The 21517-nt window shown below is 41.0% G+C and overlaps 1 protein-coding gene across 2 annotated transcripts in view; it reads left to right on the forward strand.

Moving 5' to 3' along the window:
- Positions 1–21517, forward strand: part of Dchs2 (dachsous cadherin-related 2) — a 213542-nt gene that overhangs the window by 186891 nt on the left and 5134 nt on the right. For both annotated transcript variants that reach the window (XM_016003822.3, XM_042279201.2), the window contains exons 15-19: positions 7140–7351; positions 9380–9531; positions 17115–17245; positions 19030–19316; positions 20750–20882. In XM_016003822.3, coding sequence (XP_015859308.1) covers positions 7140–7351; positions 9380–9531; positions 17115–17245; positions 19030–19316; positions 20750–20882 — 915 coding nt within the window. The remainder of the gene's footprint in view (positions 1–7139; positions 7352–9379; positions 9532–17114; positions 17246–19029; positions 19317–20749; positions 20883–21517) is intronic.

Raw genomic sequence — 21517 nt, forward strand, 5'->3', positions numbered from 1 at the left:
TCCCCTGTCTTTTTTTTTTTTTTTTTTTTTTGAGATGCATTGGTTTTTATTTATAACTTATTTACCTGCTTGGGAAATTGAAGATAAAATTAGAGAGATCATTGGTACTGAATTTGATTTAAAAATAAACATACTCTGGCCTTGGGGAGTTTTCACTGGAAGGGCCTCTAATTCACCACTCACCTCAACTGGGAAACTCAAGGACTCATGGGAAATTTCTCTGTGCTGTTAAAGAAACTACCTTCAAATAGGATGTGCGTTAAACTTGGCTTCCATGCAATTATTATTGCGCTGTAAGTGAGCACCAACAATCACACAAGCATAGAGAGAGATGGGTATCAATGGCCCCATTGTCAAACCTCAACAAGGATATCGCTAATAATTTCTGCATTTCTGTACAGCTCAGCTGCTTCATTTAATCTATGTTATGTGCTTGTTTGAATAAATGTCAGCCAGAGTGGTGCCATGGCACTAATCATCCTCAAAGTATTCCTAAATTCAAATTATGATCATATTCATGCCATCTTGACAGGAACAAAACAAAAGGCCAGTTAATATCAAGTAGCTATTAGAGATAGGTATGGCTTTTTTTTTTGAGAATAAAAGGAACTATGTAAAAAGAAATTAATAATTAATTCAAAGAAAAAGAGAGAAATGGCATAGGGCTGGCTGTGGCTCAGTGGTAGAAGATGTACAAGGACCTGGGTTTGATGTGAAGTACTACATATATTTGTTTTTAAGGAGAAAAAAAGAAGCAGCAGCAGTTAGGCATGGTGGGACACATCTTCAATCCCAGCACTTGGGAGTCAGAGGCAGACAGATTGCTATGACTTTCAAGGCCATCCTGGTCTCTCTACATAGTGAGTTCTAGGACAACCAGAACTATATAGTGAGACCTTGTCTCAAAATAAACAAAAGCAAAAACAAAAACAAAAAAAAAAAAAGAGGAGCTGGGGAGTTGGCTCAGTGTTTAAGAGAATTTGCTGCTTGTGGTCCACCCAGCCACAGGTAGGTGTTCTTGCTGAGACAGATGTGCTAGATGCCTCCATCTCCTCATCCACAGTGGAACAAAGGACAGTGTGTCAAACATCACCACACCTCAAGTTCCTCGTGGTTCCAGTGTGTGAGGGTCTCGAGGAAGAACTAAAATTAAATGTATTTAGAAAAAAAAAAAAGAATAGTAAGGTTTGTGAATTCCTGCAGGCTTTCCAGACCCTTCTCCCATATCACACTTACGAGATCCAGGCATAGCCTTCTCGATTCCCTGAATTCCTTTATTAAACAAAAATAAACTCTACCTATCATTACATCAAAGAGCTTACCCATGGAAATGTACTTTGTGACTCAGCAATTAGCTAGGTTGAAATTTACCTTACAATTTTTTTTAAGTATGTGTAAGATGGGATGATAAAATGCATGTAATTTCTTACTAGGCAATGGAAGTTTAAAAGCCCATTCTTTTGTCACCTATCTCTAGAAATAATACCTTACTGGGGGCCAGATGTGGTGCACACACCTTCAACCTCAGTGCTCAGGAGGCAGAGGCAAGTGGCTCTCTGTGAGCTTGAGGGCAGTCTGGTCATATGTAGTGAGTTCCAGGATAGCCAGGGCTATGTAGAGAGACCCTGTCTCAACAAACAAACAAAACTAACAAAACACCACCATCAACAAGAAGGCCTTACTGGATCAGGAAACCACTCTGGGTCCCTTCCCTTTCTGGTAAGTCTCTTCTGTCCCATATTCCCTTGGTTCCTCTTTCCTATATTGTGATCTAGAAATTGGTATACATTGTAGAGTCGCTAAATCAAGGACATTAGCATATGCGGACCTTAGGTCCTCCTCTTTCACCTCAGGTGATCAGCAACCTGAAGCTGGTACCGGGCACCAGGTCAGAGCCTTGGGTTTATTATCTCACCGTGTTTGAATCCCTACCCAATGTTATCTTTTAGCATGATGGAAGCATCATAGAATCACACTGTGTTCTCTTCTATGGCTTGATTATAGTATTATAGTGCCTGAAACAGTCTCCATAAGGAAGGATAGCAATGAATGACATGTCCCCTGTTGTCTTTCTGTTTCGGTTAGCCCAAGAGCTTCACACTTTTTCTTGCTAAAACAAATGCAACCATGCTGTTTTGTTTCTTACTTTTTGAGAGCACTGACACAGACTTGAAAATCACCTTTGTCTTTTGACTTTGTATTGAGCAAGCTTGCAGATTCTGATGGGTTTCTGAGTCTTCAATCGGCAATCATTCTGTCAATGACATTTCCCCCTGTATTGGTTGGGAAGTATATAATTACTTCTCTCCCTTTATTAGTTAACCTAGCTTTTTAACATATATGATTGGAGTCTAACACGAGCCAATACCTCATTCCTATCACAGAAGAGACCTGTAAGTCTCTAGTCCAAATACTCCTTTTTCAAAGTATATGCTTTTGTTGGTCATGGTTTCAAGTGTCCAGATCCAGCACAATTTGTATTTTAAAATAGAATTACCTGTCTTTTTACTGATGTCCTGTTTTTCTTCTCCCTTTCCTTACCCACCTCTCTTCTTGTTTCTCCCTGTCTCCTTGCTCTCTTTTAATCCCCTCCCTCTACCCCTTCTGCTCTTTTCTCCTGTTCTTCCCTCCCTCTTTCCGTCTCCTTCCACCCCTCCCCTCTGTCTCTGTCCTCTCTCTCCCTCTTCCTCTCTTTTCTGACAATCTTGTTATGTAGCCCAGACTGACCTCGAACTCATTAACCTCCGGCTGAATTCTCAGGACACTGAAATTACAGGTGTTTTAAAATTACATTTCAAGCTCCCCACCCCACCCCAATATCTTTATTCTTTTATTGAATCATTCATTAAACTATTTCCAATTTGGGTTTGGGTTCTCTAAAAATGTATATTCAATCTTTGTTTTTGACTTGTATTTTTGCTAGCTTTCTAATTCTAAACTCAGTTCGTGTCTCTCAGGGTAAAATGCTCTGCTATCCAGTTTCCATTGCTGCTCTGTAAAATCAGCCACTTTCTGAAAGCCATTCCTTGTCATCTTTTGTGAAACTCCAATTAGACAAATCCTGGGCCCCGAGACTCTCTCCTACACCTCTTCTTGTGTTTTCATGTCTTTGTTTATTTTTTTTTGTTTTTATTTTCCTTAGGTTTAGACATCTGTACTTCTCAATTTTCAGAAATTCTCTTGTTCTTTTATTTGTTGTAAATTTTGAGACTCTGAACTCTTTCCTCACACTTCTGCTCAACTATCTCTCCATCCCTAAATTTAATTCTTAGGAATTATTAACATGCATTACTCTGAAAATAAAGCTGATACTAAAAGTTTTAGGGTGAATCCTAGGTCCTGGTGGCCCCAGCTAGCATTGCTCTGCCACACACCCCAATATGCCAATTAAGGAGAATAGACAGAGTGAAAAGCAACAACAGATTATTCGGTCAATGTGGCTAAACTGGGAAGAGGAACAAATAAAGGAGTTTAGGGGTCTCCTACTGCACCTTTGGGGTTCTGACCTGAGGTTTCATTTTAAATAGAAGACTAGAGACAGGTGTAATTAAGGAAGCCCTGTCAGGACATTGCACCAGCCAGCCTTGTCTTGCCATTGTCCTGCCTCAGGTCTGCCTGCAAGGTAGTCTGGATGGTTGTCAGACCTGAGAGACATCTTTTCCTGAGAGGCAAGTTCCTCTGGTTGGCATGGGGCTTCAGCCTCCTCCCCCACATAGCATGGCATTCCTGGGGGAGGTAGTCATTCTTTGGGGTCTGAAACTCAGAGCCTGGTATCAGTCGTGCCTCTGAGAATATCTTCTCTCCTGGCAGGGTGGTCCCATGGCCACTATAAACTCAAATGTAAGCTGATGAGCTCTCAGAACCTGTTTTCCACTCCCTTTCAATTACCACTAAGGCTCAGAAAAACCATGTCTCCATGTATCTGGTTTTGCTTTTTAATGTTATCCATTCCTCTGGAGTATAGACAGATTTGGGTTTCCTGCTGCTGTGTGTTAGATTTCCTAGTAGTTCCTGTAACCTCCTGTGCATTTCCCTCATTTTGTTGTCTACACTCTGCACAATCATGAGAGATGCATCTGAAGGGCAGAACTTCTTGGAACTCACCCCGGCTTTCAGTGCCTGCCTCCCTGTTTTGTCCTCTGAGGACCCATTACATCTTGCCAGGACATTCTAGTGCATACAGGAGGACACGTGCATGCATGTGTAACACAAATTATGCACACTTATACCTTACCAGGTGTGTTATCATGGAGGTCATTTGAATATATAATATACCATACTTCTGTTCAAGAAACAATTTTTCAAAACGTTATGTTACAAAATGCATCTTTCATGTGTCTTTTGACATATTACCATTAAAACTGTGCCCAAAAGTAGCTAACATTGATTTTCTGGATGTGTGAATTATAAAATGGAAAACAGTATGAATGACAAATCACTAAAATGTATCTCTAAAGATATAGTCACGTTCCTTAAGGATAAAAAACGGGATGAGCTTCTGATCTATAGTTCCAAATGAAAGGTTTACTTTTATGTTTAAATTTCAAGTCGCTTTAGATTGAAAACACCCATTATATTCTGAGGCTGCAGGGATTTGAGAATTTGACCAAGATTGGGCATGCAAATAACAGATGGTCCCACTCACGCCATTGTTTGGTAGACTGACTGGAAACAAAGCGATCAAGCTTTCAGTGTTTCCCAGGCACAGTTGTAGCAGAATGGAGTTTAAGCGCTGTGGGATAACATAAATATTTGTCCCATTTGCTTTGGATTTGCACAGATGCCTGCCCATAGTGGGTGACTGGCTAGAGTAACCTGATTATATTATCAAGTCAGTACCATTTGAAGAATCTTAATCTCATTGTGATGTGTATTTTGCAACTTGGATAATGCTGGATAGATGCACATATATTGGAAAATATTGCCATGGCTTTTATTCTCAAGCTTTTATGCCCCTGGCAACATGATATATGCGTGGAAATTTCAAGGTGGCGCTTGTGAGGCTTCTTGGCATAATAAAGCAAGGAAGATTTCTGCCCAGGCATTAGGAGGGCTTGCACTTTCCTCCTGGCCACATCTTTGTTGTTTCTGAGAAGAATTCAGATGTATGATGTAAGGCAAAACGTGGACTTAGTATGTGTGCTAACCTGGAGTCATCTCATGACTTTCACAAGTGTGTGCCAGTTATCATGACTGAAATGAATACCAAGCAAAAGGCATAAGCACCGTAGATCCATTCCAAGTGCAGCTATCAAAGGCTCAACAGATCTGTTGTTTACATGCCACTTGGTTCTGCACCACAGCCAGCACACATTCTCCCAGACAACACTAGCAACTTGGTGTTGTGTTTCCACTTTCTCCTTCCTATACAGACAGTGCATGGTGATGTGATGTGATGGGGGGAAGTAGGGGCTCCACCTCCATCTCAGGCTTCTATCCTCACACTGCAGAGCTTTCTGAAGACTTGCCACTTTCAATGCCGATCACAAAATGACTCTGAAGCTACCCCGAGGAACAGTCACCCTAAAAAACTATCAGGAGGGATTGGTCCCAAGCAGATGTGGATTGTGAAAGTAATAAATCAAATCTGGTGTGAAAAATGACATTGAATTTCTGCCATTTTGAGTTAGGTAGTAGAAGGGATGGAGAGATGGCGCAGGTGATGAGCAGGTGATGCTCTCTCAGAGACCTTGAACTCAGGGTGCCAGCACCCATTCTGGGCATCTTCTAACTGCCTGTAACTCCAGCTCCAGGAGATCCTACAATCTCTTCTGTCCTCTTTGAATGTTATACTCATATACACACACGCAGACACATATATACATAGTAAACTTTTTAAAAAGTTGTTAAATGTGGTAGTAAAGTTCTTAATAAATCAAGATTCCTTCAGAATTGCAATGCATGTGACTTCATGTGCCTGGAAATTTCCATTTCTAGCCTTCTTGGTGGCTCATTTTTGACCCGTACTATTACCATACCTTCCCACAACAGAAGAACACAGGAGAAATCACACAAAGGAATTTTTTAATTTGGGCAAGAAATTTGAGCTGTGGCATCATCCCCTAAGGTCCACTTCTGTAACTTGGTTCTGTATTTTCTATGAGGTTATAAGAGTATTAAATACTGAACTACTAAATACTAAATACCATGAGCTAGGTACTAGGCATGTGATATTCAAGAGACAGGGAGCAGTACTCACTAGTATGGTCTACAACCAAGGGAAAGTAACCAGAAGCAGGTAAACAGAGCAGATGCTGCTGTCCAAACACAGAAGGCTTAAGATGGATGTATACTTACCAGAGACAGGGAAGTGGAAAAGGACAAGCAAGACTGTAAGTTAAAGCCTGTTCACCTTTGTCACACTGTGGACATCCACTGACAGGTTCTATGCAGGGGAACAACAGCTTCCATAGCAGTTCAGAATGGAGACTGGATCCTTGGGGGGATCAGTGAAGTGGCTAATGCAGGGACCATGGAGGAAAATGCTAACGGTCTCCTAGAAAACAACATCAAGGGAGACAGAAGTGGGTATAAGAAATGTTTGTGGGCCAGGGAGACAGCTCAGGGGGGTAAAAGCATGAGCTGTACAAGCCTGTATAACCACAAGTTTAATTCACAAAACCTTCATAAATAGCCAAAGTCAGTGTAATCCCACATCTGTAATCCTAACACCCCTGCTGTGAGAAGGGAGGTGAAAACAGAAATGTTGCTGGAGGTTTGTGGGCCAGCTAGCCTGGAGTGCATCAGACAAGGGCAGGAACAAGGGAAGCCATGCATGGCTCAGCAAGGCTGAAGGCAAGAGCCAACTTCCAAAAGTGGTCCTCTGGCCTTTGAATGCACAGTGTGGCATGCCTTCCCCCAGTGAATGAGTGAATAGATGGATTTTTTTTTCAAAGAAATGTTTAAAATGTAGACTTTGCAGACACTGGGGTAGGTTACATATGAAGAAAAAAGGAGGATTTAAGAGAAAGCTCCCAAGTTATAGGCGATTGCCTATGAATATTGGAAATCTGAAAATATCCTTAAGATCTCTTTCCATAATGGCCCTGGTCAGAACACACAAGTCAATGGTGTTTGGAGATATCTTAAAATAACATCATCATTTCTTTTTAATGTTTCCACCTTGGGAATAAAACTAGGACAACTCATCGTAGAAGACCCTAAGTTCCTTGATTTTGAAGTCAGGAGCCAAGTACAGCTCATCATTTTTGCTGAGAGCAGTGGGCATAGAGCCTTCACCAAAGTAGCAGTTTCCATCCAGGATATGAATGATAATTCTCCACGCTTTGCACAAAGTGTGTACCAAGCATCAGTGTCTGAAGGCCAACTCTACAATGCTCGTGTCATACAGGTAACAGAAAGTGTGTGTGTGTTATCAATCAATGTATGTCAGAGTACCTATGACCTACTACCAAGATGCAATCCAGTTTTAATAATCTCCAGGATATGTTCAATGTTTTATGGGCTGGATGAATCCTTAGACTGCAGGAAATCTGCAATTTCTTTGTTCACTCTTCTTCATTGCTCTTGTGCTCAGCTCCCAGCCACCTGCTGTCTCTAGGGACTCCCTGAGCACTAACAAGGACTTTGTAGGTCACAAAAATGTCTTGCATCCCAGGTGAAGACAGAGGCAAAGCAGAGCTCGTTCCCTTGATAGTGACAGCACAGGCTGTGGCTCCCAGAGTCACTGTTCTTTCCGTGTTGGCCAGGGCACCACTGGCCTGACACACGCTCTGGTGACCTTACCCTGATGAGGCTGGGTTGCCAGCATACTAAAGTGCTAACACCCACCTGGAGAGGTCTGTTCTCTGAAATATGTTTAAATATGCAACCTCAGGGGGCACAATGGACTTTATTCATCCCTGCTTGGAAACTAGTTCTTCTTCCTGGTGTGGACTTTCTGTACCACAGAGCTGATTGGAATGCCCCCTTGATGAGGTCCATTGTATTCCTCATGGTCCTCAGCATCCTTGAAGAACTTGGGCAGAAGTTTGAAGAGTGAAGTGAGAAGTAATTGGGAACAAAACCAGAAAGTCAATATAGGAGCCTGAGAGATGACGAGGGCTGTAAGCTGAGAGAGAGAGTCATGGTAGATATAGAAAGCATGAATTAAAACAATTTAATAATTCAACAACTTGTGAAAATCTTGACTTCAGTGATACAACTGGTCTGGTGATTAGAATGCAGCATAGAAGACCCTGCTCTATATCTCCATGAGAAATCATACAGACTCTTTGTTCTATCCTTAACACTACTTTGAAAACTCATCCAATAAGCCATCAGGAGGATAATTTATTGGCAGTAAATCTAGGACTTGATTCACTTTTCAAAGGTCTGCTCAAATTAAAACTTCACTATAATATAAAAAGTCTCCTCTTGGCCTTTTTTATAGACAATACTTAAATCAATAAGAAAGGGAAATGAGGGCTGGGAGATGGCTCGTTGGATAAATCACTTCCTGTGTAAGATTGAGAGCTGGAGTTCAATTCCCCAGACAGCATGCAAAAGCAGACAGGTGTGACAGCCTGTTCCATCCTTAGAAGGAGGGGAGGCAACCCGGCTAGCTGGCTAGCTAGCCTGCCTGACTCAGTGGTCTCCAGGTTAGGGAGAGAGTCTGCCTAAGGAAATAAATGAAGATATTTAATGTCAACTTCTGGCCTACACACACACACACACACACACACACACACACACACACACACACACGCGAACCTAACTACACATGCAAAAATCAAAAGTGAAGAAGAAAGATCAAGAGAAGAATTGCCATTCAGTGTACTGAGTTTCCTGTACATTCATTTCCCCTTCCTGGAGCCAGCATGAATCCATGGCAGAACTAGAAAGCTTCTATTCAAGCATATTAGAAGTTTCCAGTAAACTTGCCAGTTGTACACAGTTGTAGCTTGACACATGTGAGTGACACTTGGAGATCTTTTAGATGAATGTGAGAATATTTTCTGTCCCATTATTGAGTTCATTAAAGTCGAATGTAAGTGTCAATTGTATGTTGTTATGACTCTAAGCCAGTGTTTCTCAACATGTGGGACCTGACCCCTTTGAAGTTGAATGACCCTTTCATAGGGGTTGCCTCAGACGGTCAGAAAACACAGATATTTACATTACAATTCATAGCAGTATCAAAACTGCAGTTATGAAATTTATGGCAATGAAAACAATTTTGTGGTTGGGGAATCACTACATCATGGGGAACTGTATTCAAGTGTTACAGCATTAGGAAGGTTAAGAACCACTGCTCTAAGCAATGATTTTTAAATGCATTTGATAATCTGTACTCTTTCCTAGTGCAATTCTCTGAAAGGCAGGTTTGGAGCACATTACGGGTTGAATCTTTTCCAACGGAAAGATTGATTTCTCACAGGTGTTTGCTACTGACTTGGATGGTGGCTTGAACAGCCTGCTCGAGTATTCCATTGTCTCCGGCAACCAAGCAGAAGCCTTCCAGATTGACGCACTGAGCGGGGTGATAACGACAAAATCTAGCCTAGACTACGAGTCCACCAACTCCTACAGGTGTGTTCAGGTGTATCTCTCGTTACACAATTCTTCCCTTGCTTCTTGATGACCAATCCTTTGACCTTCAGGCACATTCAAATAGTCTTCGAAATGATTTCCTGTTTTGAAAAAAGCGACTGGACTAGATCTGAAATTTGATGTATCTTTTTAAGAACCAAGGGAGAGAGTTTCAAAAGACATGGTTGGCCAAGTCCACTGAGTGGAAATGCCCTCCTCAAAGTCTTGTGTTACCATTCACACAAAGAGTAGGTTGAATGGCATTCCTTTTTTGCAATTCTTTGTTCTTTTTGTGTGTGAAAAGCAGAGCCTTGTCATCAGGGCCCTTGTTGTGGGACTCAGTCTAGCAGAATTAAAAGTTGACATTAACATTAAAGATTGTGGCCTAGAGTCCGAGGGATGCCAGCCTTTAAAAAGAGTAACCATGCTGCAAGCCTGCTCAATGATTTCAGTAGTCAGTGTTCATAAAGTCCAGACTCACGTCAGATCTTACAGCATCTTACTCTATAAAGCAAAGGACTCCAAGAAAGCAAAAATGGCCACAAATGGATATTCCTCAAAAAATGGGGGCACAGCCCTTGAACAGAACACTCCGATTTCTAAGAGCAGGTCCATGACAGGACAGGGGTCCAGGGCCTCTTATTCAATGAATTGACATTAAAGCAGTCATGGGTGCAGAAATCCAAAGGCAAGCTTATTTAAAGCAAAGCGGTAGAAAAGTTCAGAATATAGCTGAGAGCATAGCTCAGTGGTTAAGAGAACAGGCTGTTCTTGCAGAGAATCCGGGTTCCATTCCCAGCCCTCATATGGAAGCTCACAACCCTCTGTAACTATGGTTTGGAGCTGCTGCTGCTGCTGCTGCTGCTGCTGCTGCTGCTGCTGCTGCTGGTAATGGTGCTCCGTATCCTCTTACAGCCTCTGAGAGAGCAGTGGGCATGCAAATGCTACACAGACACATATGCAGGAAAAATACCCACACAAGTAAAAGAAATAATTTTAAAAAACAATAGGAGCTGTAGAGGTGGCTCAGCAAGTAAGAGCACTAGTGGCTCTTCCAGAGGATCAGGGTTCAATTCCCAGCACCCACATGGTACCTCACAACTGTCTGTAACTCCAGGATCCAAGACCCTCACACAGACATACATACAGTCAAAACACCAATGCACATAAAAATTAATTAAAAAAGGAAAAGATCAGAATGCACAGCAGGGGAGAAGTGGCCACCTGGGTCAAGGAAGATCTCAAGGGCCCTGAATCTTGTTTAGAGCTTCCTCTTATGAGGTTTAAGAGAAAGAGGGGTTTGGTTACTAAAGGGACATAGTGAGGGTGGTTCTCATCTTTGATTGATAAATCAGATCATATAACGTTTTTGTACTGTTCATGCCCACTCCCGTGGTGCATCATATGCACAGGCATAAGGTGTGAATTCAATAAGGAATTCTCCCTTAAAGAGTGCTGAAGACACAGTTGTGCCTTACTCTGCATGCTCCCCAAACCAGTTCAGGCTGGATCAGCCCTTCAATTCATACATTGGGAATATATTTGTATAGATACAGTTTACTGTTGTAGGGGGAAGACAAACATAGTCTAGAGATGGATGTATATGTAGCCCAATGTGAGTGGAGGGGGGAGGTTGCTGGGAACGTTTTTTGTTTTTTGTTTTTTGTTTTTGGAGAAAGGTGTGTGTGTAAAGGAACACACTGCTGCCAAGTGCATTAATGAGACAGGGGCATGTATACAGACAGCAAACGAAGAACAGTATTGCTTGCCAAAGCATTCCCTATGCTTTTCTGCCTCAAGCATGTGTAGGAAATAAGAAGGAACACCCTAGTATTTATGCAGCACGAGCATCTGAGAAAAGGAGCACTCTTCTACTTAATACACTTCTCAGAGGAGCTGTTAGCATTGCTTGTCTTCAGAGAAAGAGTAGAACAGCCCATGGTAGAAAAACGTTTGTCTTTCTGGTTTATATTTATGTGTGGTTTACACTGTAATAGTATTTTTTGTGGTTCCCTTCCCCAAAGCCTTGCACATGTGTTGTAATAGTTGCTCCTTATCCATGACAGATTGTGTTCTGAGAATCTCACCTAAGACCTGTGACTTACTATTGAGCCCTATAGATATTGTTTTACATTGTTTCTAAATACCGTTCAGTATTGCCATACAGTGCCAGAGTTAATCTCTCTTTTTATGTTTTGTGCCCCGGGGGATCCTTTGTATCACTAACCTTGTGATTTGAAGTAACTAATAAGTAACTCGAAAATTACATGAACAGAAACCCAGCTGATGACTGAGATGGCTGATCAGTAAATAAGGGGTGGGTCACATGGACAGTGGATACACTGGACAGAAAAGTAATGGACATTCTGGGAAGAAAGAGTACAATAGTGTGGTGTCACCAAGATACTCAAAATCAGAGCTATTTAAAACTTATGACTTGTTTATTTCTAGAATTTTCCATTAGTACTTTTCGATGGTGGTTGGCCATGAGTAATTAAAACTTTGGGAAAAAAGCAAAACATGGATTCAGGGTGTGGCTATTGTGTTTTATTTAATTCTTGTAATCCTTTTATTAGGAAGTTAGGGCAGATATTTTATGTATTAACAGTGCAAGTTACCTAGGGTGGCTTATTCTGGGTTGTAATACTATTTGAGTATCAAATTTAGACTTATCCTCAGTGATCCTGACCCTCAGTCACATGATTTCTACCATACAGGCTACAAAACAGACACTATGTTTAAGAAAAAAAAGTACAAAAGACTGTGTCAATATTCAAGGCGACTTTCATGTTTCATGAGGAAAATACAATATATTTGTGTGGTTAAGCACTGAAAGCTGGTTTGAATGAAATATGTTACTGAGTGGATTGGACTAATTAACCACCAGAAAACCTTTCCAATTCTGAAAGTTTGATTAAGTGTTTTGTTGTTTTTTTTTTTATTTAATATATTTCAAAATGTTACTTCAAAGATATTTTTAAAAGTTTACAACCTTATCCTAAGTTAGCTGTTAGGAAATGTTTTGTAACATTTTAATGTAATTATTGAAATTATTGTGCTTAATATATAAATATGTTAAAATCCATCTTTTGCCTCATTGCTGCCATGGTAATTTCAAGCATGAAGTGTCTCCCCTCCACTGTAGATGGAGGTGACTACATAAATCTCAGCCCAAGTGTTCTTTTAGTAATTGCAGAGATTTCAGTAATTTTAGAGATTATTGATAGTCTGTAGGTCCCGGGAACTAAGCACTTTCCAATTGTGAAGGCTTTCTGTTACTGAATTCTTACTCAATGGAGCTTAGTTAGCAATTAAATCTAGTGTTTTTCAACTTTTTCCTATTTGCGTCATGTTCCCAACATTTAAATTACTCCTAATATTTAAAAAGGCCTTTCTCCAACTTCTCATGAATAAATTAACTCCAAACTGTGAGAAGCAAAAGCTGAGAAGCTGACTGCCTCTCCTCTGCCATAGAAGCAAATTATCTGGACCCTTGTATATTTGCAAATCCCTTTAATCATATATAAGCATATGTGTGTATGCATATGTGTGTATGCATGCATGTGTGTGTGTGCGCGCACGTGCGTGCACGCATGTGTGTGTGTGTGTGTGTGTGTGTGTGTGTGTGTGTGTGTGTGATGGCATAGAGATTAAAATATATCTTCCTGACTTTGAAAGGCATTGCTCTTTGATAGTCTGACATCTGTTTGTTTCTGAAGCCTTGTACAATTCCAGCTTCTTTACTGTATGCAATTTTCTGCCTTCTCTGTGGAACAGTTTAGGTTTTTCATTACTTATTATATTTTGAATAATATAATATTTATTATGTTCTTTTAAATTTTGGACATTAGCGTGTGTGTGTGTGTGTGTGTGTGTGTGTGTGTGTGTGTGTGTGTGTTTGCATGTGTGCACATGCCATGGCATGAGAATGGAGGTGAGAGGACATACAGTGCAGTTAGTTTTCTCTTTCTACCTTATTGGTCCTCGGGATTGGTGGGCAAGGGCTTTCGCTCACTGAGCCGTCTCACTGACCCTCTTTACACTCTTTAATGTGGACACCCTCTTGAGTAGAATAAGTTCCTTTTGAATAAGGGGCCCTTTCCTTCTCTCCTCATATATGATTTCATTGTGCATTTCTTCCCCCTTGCCCATTTCTTTTCTTGTTTATTTTCATTATTGTTTTTGTTTGGGTGTTGCCCCTTTTGGTTGCTACTATGCATCGTGTAGACACCAACCCCTCTCAGGTGTGTGACTTCTTGTTTTGTTTGTTGGCTCACTTTTGTTTTACTTCTCTGGGATGCTTCTTATTCTAAAACAGGAGACTGAAGAGATTAAAGATCACGGAAGAAAGACCTGGTGTAAGATAAACATGTTCATATGAATATACACACATATGCATCTATCTATCTATCTATCTATCTATCTATCTATCTATCTATCTATCTATCTATCTATCTATACATATAATGTAAAACAATTAGCAAATCAAATATACTCAATAAATGGACCTTAAGGTCATTTTTAGTGCTGTATCTTTGAATTTTTGAATTTTTGTATCTTTGTATTTTTAGTGCTGTATCTTTGAATGCCTTCTCATCTCTAGCTTCCTCCCACACGCTTACTAGCATCCACCCAGGGCATCTTGTATCTTCTCATCTCTTTTATTTCCAACTTGTTCCCCTGTTTCCTGGTTTACCGTTGTGGACGTGCATATTTTTAAATGCCCTAGCTACCTCCTCAATGGAATTCAGGGAAGAAGAGATGGATCTGAGAGGCCATCTTACCATCTTTCACCAGAAACCTAATTCTTCTTATAATTGTTTCTGGTGTTAGCTGATGTTCTTATTTTTCTTAACATTTCAGAAGGAACAGAAAATTCTCAGTAGATATTTGAGATATAGTGGAGTGATAACTTTTTCATCATCTCTTCCAACCACTTCAGTATTTTAAGGAAATTAAGTGAGATCTTATCTGGTCCAAGGCCTCCTTTGAGGTGGACTGTGGTGAGAGAAGCTTCCCACAATGGGCAAACGGGAAAAGATGCTCTGGACTTAGGATGGGCAGTCTGGTCAGTTTCATTGCGGCCTCTGCTGACACAGTTCTGTGCAACAGTCTTGCAACACAGAGCCATTGAACAGGCTGCAACCCTCAGCCTCACAAAGCCTGCCAAGGAGCCTTCAGAGAGCGCGAGGCCTCACAGGCTCAGCTCAGAATCGCTGAGCCTCTGCTTCCATGGTCTCTCCTCTGTTCTTTCAACCATCCAGAGGCTGCCTTTCATTTTCAAGCAGATAAGAGATTTCCCTCCTTTCCTCAGTTTCCTTTTCACCTGACTTAGGCATTACATAAAACCCTAAGGCTGTGGCAGTATGAGAATAAAGGTGTCTATGACAGTGATGGCAGAGTTGACAGAAGTCTAAGCTTGATGTCTTGGCTGAAACTCTAGGTCACATGGAGAGGGACAGGCACCAGTGAAAGAGAACTATTCTGAGATGACTCCTCCCACAACAATATTCCCACATGTACCACTCTGATGGCCATACTCGAAAATCAAATTCCCACCAGGAATCATCCCTGGGAAGCCTGAATGGGGGTTCAGCTGCTGCCCCATCCCCATGAGTGTAGAGGGCAGCACTTGTGGCTTCCATGGAAAGTCAACAGTGACTGTTTGCTCTTAGTGGAATTCAAAACAAGAAAGAGATGAGACGTATTTTACATCATCTTAAAATTTAAGATCGGAAAGGAAAAGACACCTACAAGGTACTGTCAATGGAAGAGGAAGTGTGCCTACTTTCAAGATCCAGTTTCTTAAAAGATAGTCTCTATAACTGGTTCATAGGAATACCCTCTGGAATAAAGTTGTTATTCTAATTGACAGCTCGCTTTACAATGTACCTGCTTCTCCCCTGGACTCACAAAACACTCAGGAAAAAAAAGATGAAAAAGGAGCCATGATTATGTGCTCTGTGTATGCAGCATGCTGAGGGAGGGGCCTATTAGCAGGGGTACCGATTTTGAGTTGAGCAAGACCAAAGATTGAATTCTGGCTCTACCTTGTAATAAATCTGTAACCACAGAAAAAAATCCTCAGAAACCAATGTCAATATTTATTAAAGACAGGTATTAAAGTAAGACATCCACCTGTCCTAAAGGAACTCATGGGAGAGACAAGACAAGTAGACCATCAGAAAGGTAACTCTAGTGGCAGAAAAATGTGCAGTGTGCTATGGTCATGAAGGGATTTCAGATCACATGAGAAGCGGGGAAATATTACTGGAGATGTGAGCATTGAGAAGGGACCAGAGTGTAGGATCGGAGCATCAGGCAGGAGCCAGTGATTAGAAGGTCAATGCACTTGCTTGGGAGTTTGAATTGTCTTATCATGGAGAGTCAAGCAGATGTTTAAATGGGCGTTTAGGTTTTCAAACTGCTATTTATATGTTTTTAATTATGTGCATGTGGAACAGGGAGAGAGCATGAGTGCAGGTGCCTGCAGAGACCAAATGGCATCAGAGTGGCTATGAGCCACCAGATGTGAGTGTTGGGAACTCAACTTGGATCTTCTTCAAGGGAAGTTTACATTGTTAACTACTGCACCATCGCTCAAGCCCTAAAGTTGCAAAATATAAACAGCATTTCAGGTAAATGGGTGCAGAGACTGGTGAGCACAGGCATACACTTCTCCATGTTTAGTATAGGAAATCCATTACTTCTCTGGATTTAGTACTAAAAATCTCAAGTTCCAATTTGTCTTGGCTTCACTGGTTGTGAAAACATTGGATTTTCCGTGTTCTAGGAGACCCTTAGGTCCTAGATTTAAGCAGGGTGATTGATCACTCTACCTGAGGCTCTTAAGCTAGGGACAGTAAAGATAAAACACTAATCTAGGGGATAATGAGGAGATCAACTGACCAGACTTGCAACTAGATGATGCTAGAAGAATAGGGAGAGAAAGGGAGAGGTCAAGGCCAGTAGTAGTTGCTCTAGTTTGGGGGTAGAACGCATCAGTATAGTCCCGCTCCAAGGAGATTAAATCGTATTGTGTTAATTCCTTCAGAACCCACCCTTTTCTCTGCATAGTCCCAGCACATCATGACCCAGTCACTTCTTCATCATGGCAGCAAGCTCTCCCAGGTCTATTGTGTTGATTGGCTTGAAACTTGGATCTGAAAAACATCCATATATAGCCATCATTTTGACAGAATGTTTTGATGATACAATTAGATGGAAATATGTAGCAATCCCCATGCAGTAGAGTGGGCACAAGTGTTGGTGCATGTATTGCTTGAGTTATTCTTAGTAGAATTTTAAAGTCTGTCTCCAAGAAATCATGCATTTATTTTCACTTTAATGCTTCGTGACCCCTGGCAGCCTGCTGGAGTTTGTTCTTGAAACTTGTCAAAAATACATAAATTTCAAGCTACCATTCTTGTGAAATAAATTGTAAATGATGCCATTTAGAAAAGGCCATGGGAGAAATAAAAGCCAGCGAATTCACATAAAAAAATTAAACTAGATTTGATATTTATGTTTTTTTTATACTTCCTAGATGGCTCATAACATTCCTTGATTCTTTTCCAAAACAGCTTGATTGTGCAAGCCACAGACAGAGGGGTGCCCAGGCTGTCTACTACGACTTTGGTCAAGATACAGGTGATTGATATAAATGACAATGCCCCAGTCTTTCTCCCCTCAGAAGCAATAGAAATTGCAGAAAGTAAGTGTGGCAATTTGGAATCAACTTTTAATTAACTTATGCATTTTTAATAGCCAGTTGTTGTATTGAGTATTAGATCTCCACAGCCACCCAAGCCAGATAATTTTGCCTTCATTTCATTGAATAAAGAGTGGATGATCGTAAGGAAAATGTTAAATGTCCGGGAGTTTAAATCATAAGACCTGGATTTGCATTCAGATGGGCTGGAGGCTGAGTCTCTCACCTCCAGCTGTCATTCCTTGCAGTGTGTTCATGTGCAGAGAAATATGCCTTCAACACTAAATGTGCGCCAGAAGGAAGCCTGTGTTGTTGCTGTAACAATCACTTGACCCTTCTGAGCACTGATGCTGTTGGGCCCATGCTTTGTTGATCTTTGCAGGATGCTGATGCTGATGGTGAAGTTAATATGATAACACGCAGAGTCAAGACCTTCCTCTAGCATAACCCAACCTTCAGCATCAGTACTACACTTCTGGTTGAGACTAAAAGTACAATGGTTCCAGTGCTGGACTGTTTGGGTGATTTGTTACACAATGACTCTATAATCTGTGAGCCTCAGGTTGTCCCACAGTGAATGGCTGCACCAGCAAAGCCAGCCTATCCATCTATAGACAAAGTTGAAAATGATGGTGACCTTTGTCCCTTTGCTTTCTCTCTTCACACCAAAGCCATTCCTGAAACATTCTGAACTTTTTATTGTCTTTGCTTTCTAAAGAGATTATACCGACTCCTTTCCATAGAAATCTCTATACACAAGAGTGCCTATATCTATTACTCTCTACAAACAAAAATATTTCAGTTTTATCTCTGACTTTTGATATTTTCATTTGATTGGCTGGACTGTGTCCTGTTCCCAAGCACATGAATTAATGTTAAAATATATCAACACAACCGGTGTGAAGATATCACCAGAACAAATTACATGAATCAAAAATCTGTTGAATGTGGTAAAGTGTTCTTAGTATTCACCAAGAATTCTCCCCGAGGCATGATGACTGATGATTACGATTCCTGTATACAGTGGAACAATTCTGAATGTCTTGGCAGATACTTTCCATCTGCACCATAAAGTTCCTTTCATGAGTGGCTTAGGTAGTGAGCCAGGTGGTGCAGGAGACACTGAGCATGCCTTGTGTCCTGTACAAGCTTTTTAGTGAGCAATCGTAGAGATTTGCTTTCCTCACTAGCACTATGAATACTTTGTTTTCCCTTAGCCTTGGGAATTTTAATTTTGAGAAACAAATTTAAGAGAAGAAAGCAATGTCTATGTCACCATCAAAGAAACATTTTTTCTTTCTTTTCTTTTTTTTCCTAGATGATGAAGTGCTAAATCTTACATCTATACCCAAATATTATCATTTGGTTCTGGCCTCTTTTCAAAGTTAATGATTTGCATTAATGCTTTGAGTAATGTCCTTCTTTCCCCTTAAACCCCTGTGAGTGTCTGCTCAGACATAGAAACTCTACACTATAGGAAAGTGCTCAGAGTGGTTTCTGATTCTGGAGTTATGTTGTAAGCATATGGTAGAAAACTGTAATATAAGACTGGAGCATAGCCTACTTCCTCAATTTTCTACTCTGTGGTAGATTTTCACTTTTATTGGACTTATAAATTCTTCTGTGTTTTGATTTAGCCCATAATGAGCTTCACATGAGAAATCATGCCAGAAAAAAAAAAGAAAATCATTTTAGATTTAAAATGAAAATACTTGGGTTGAATGATTGAAGAAATATCTTTTGATGATGAACTTAATGGAAGCTGACGTTGGTCATGATGATTGCAGATTCTCTGCCTGGTGTAATTGTGTCTCGGGTATCCATCTATGATGCGGATTTGAATCCAGCTTTCACCTTCAGTTTTGTCAAAGAGAGCAACTCTGGAGCCAAGTTCGCTATCAGTCAGGACACTGGAGTGGTGGTGCTGGTGCAGACATTGGATTTTGAAGAAGTTACAGAATATGAGCTGATCATCCGCGTTTCTGATTCAAGACACCACACAGAGGGGTCCCTTATCATCCGTGTGTTGGATGTCAATGATAACCCACCAGTTTTTTCCCAAGATTTCTATCAGGTAAAGAGATGAAAAGCTAGAAAGATCAGGGAATGAGACTGAGAGATGGCTCAGAAGTTAAGATCCCTAGCTGCTCATCCAGAGGACCTGATTCATTTTCCAGCACCCATGTGGGAACACACAACCATCTGTAACTCCAGATCCAGGGGATCTGCTACCCTCTTTTGGACTCCACATTCATCAGGCATGCACATGGGGTACAGAGAGACATGCAGGCAAAATACCTATACACATAAAATAAATAGTAACAGTGAGTTATGTCAGCCTTCCATCATTGATGGCGTGGTCTAGGCTATCAATATTCACTGTTGTGTATCCTGAATTAATGCTGCAGGCTTGTCTGTCATATTGCTGACTAGAAATCATCTGGAATCACTTGACTCATTTATCTTAGTTTGCTGAGTATGCAGACCACTAGTTTTTTTTTTTTTTTATGTTCTCCTGTGTGTATGTGTGGAGTTGGAATCCAGTTGTTCACAGCAATTGGAACTTTCCCAGTATTTGCAAGGCCACAGAGAAGATGAGCTAATTTATCCTATCTAGGGATGCTTTGGGCAGATTCTTTGGAATACATGGATTAATATTTCACACAAATAGATTGTGAGCAATTCCAGAAAGACTTTAGATTTCAGGGCAGAGTACATGTTTACAGAAGTCAGGACAGTGACAACATTCCACTAAGGTCTTGGAAATGTATCCCAGCATTCTTCAATGGAGCAAAGGAAAGATGATTAACATGAAAACTTAACCTTAGTACCAGTCCTCCATGAAGCCTCCCTTGAGTGATGTAATTAATGCATCTAACATGAAATTAGTTATTGCACTACCTTCTGTCATTTAGAAATAATCTGGAAAAGAAACAGTTCATAGTAAAAACCAAAATTGAATGAAATTAAAATTGTTTTCTGAACCCAGGGACTGTTAACATAATGGTTTCACTATATCAACTCTATTCATCAACAGGCCGTCTTAGTCACTGTTCTCTCGCTATGAAGAGACCCCATGACAGCTCTTATAAAGGAAAACATTTAACTGGGGCTGGCTTATAGGTTCAGAGGTTTAGTCTACTGTCATCATGGTAGGAAGTACAGCAAGGTGCAGGCAGACATGATGCTGGAAAAGGAGCTGAGAGTTCTACATCTGGATCCACAGGCAACAGGAAGAGAGAGTGCCACACTGAGCCCGGCTTGAGCTTCTGAAACCCCAAAGGCCACCACCAGTGACAGACTTTCTCCAACAAGGCCACACTTCCCAGTAGTGCCACTCTCTATTAGCCTGTGGGGGCCATTTTCATTCAAACCACCACAAAACCTGTGAAAGGCAGACTGAGTCATATCTTGAGTCAAAATCGGCGGTATGGTGTCTGGTTCTGCCCCTACTCCTGAAAATTCCGTATTTGCCAGCATGATACCTTTGTCCTCTTTTGTCCTCAGGCAACAGTTCCTGAACTAGTACCTGAAGGGTACTCAGTGCTGACCCTGTCTGCCACAGACTTAGAGAGCAGTGAGGGCATTTCTTACAGGATCCTTTCCTCTTCCGAGGGATTCTCCATTGATCCCAAGAATGGTGAGTTACTTACAGTGGCTTTAATGCATCACCTGTGACAGCCCAGAGACATGGAACCATCAGTTTTGAATATTCCTAAGGCAGTCCTCTTCCCCTCCCCCCGATTGCTGCAGTTACGGGCACTATTTTCTTACTTATCTACAGCGGGAAATGGCAATGGTACTTCTTCAGCATCTCAGTGGCTAGAAAGCAAAGCGTGTTGGTGAAATGCTGCTCACCAGGAAGAAATGCAGCAAAGACACCACCACCACCACCACCACCACCACCACCACCACCACCACCACCACCACCATCAATATAGTGATGCCCAAGTTCATGCATCCAACCAACAGGGTTTAGGAAGTTGTTCTGTGACTCAGCCAGAATCAAAAACAACGGCAAAAGGATCAGCTCATTAATGAGAACTTTATGACTAGAGTGCAGAAGCTGTTTACTCAGCTCAGTGTAAAAATAGTCAGTGGCAGTGCCATACTCTCAACAAAGACAAGAATAATTTAAAAAGAGAAAGCAATTTAGTATTCATCTCTACCAAATAGCAGCCACAGTCGAGTTCTGCTTCATGTAGTATCTTCCAAGGCCCTTTGTATTTTTGTAAGAGAGAACAGCTGTGGTGTGCAATGTACTCAGACAGTAAC

This window comes from Peromyscus maniculatus, chromosome 6, assembly GCF_049852395.1.
Source record: "Peromyscus maniculatus bairdii isolate BWxNUB_F1_BW_parent chromosome 6, HU_Pman_BW_mat_3.1, whole genome shotgun sequence".
Classification (NCBI taxonomy): domain Eukaryota; kingdom Metazoa; phylum Chordata; class Mammalia; order Rodentia; family Cricetidae; genus Peromyscus; species Peromyscus maniculatus.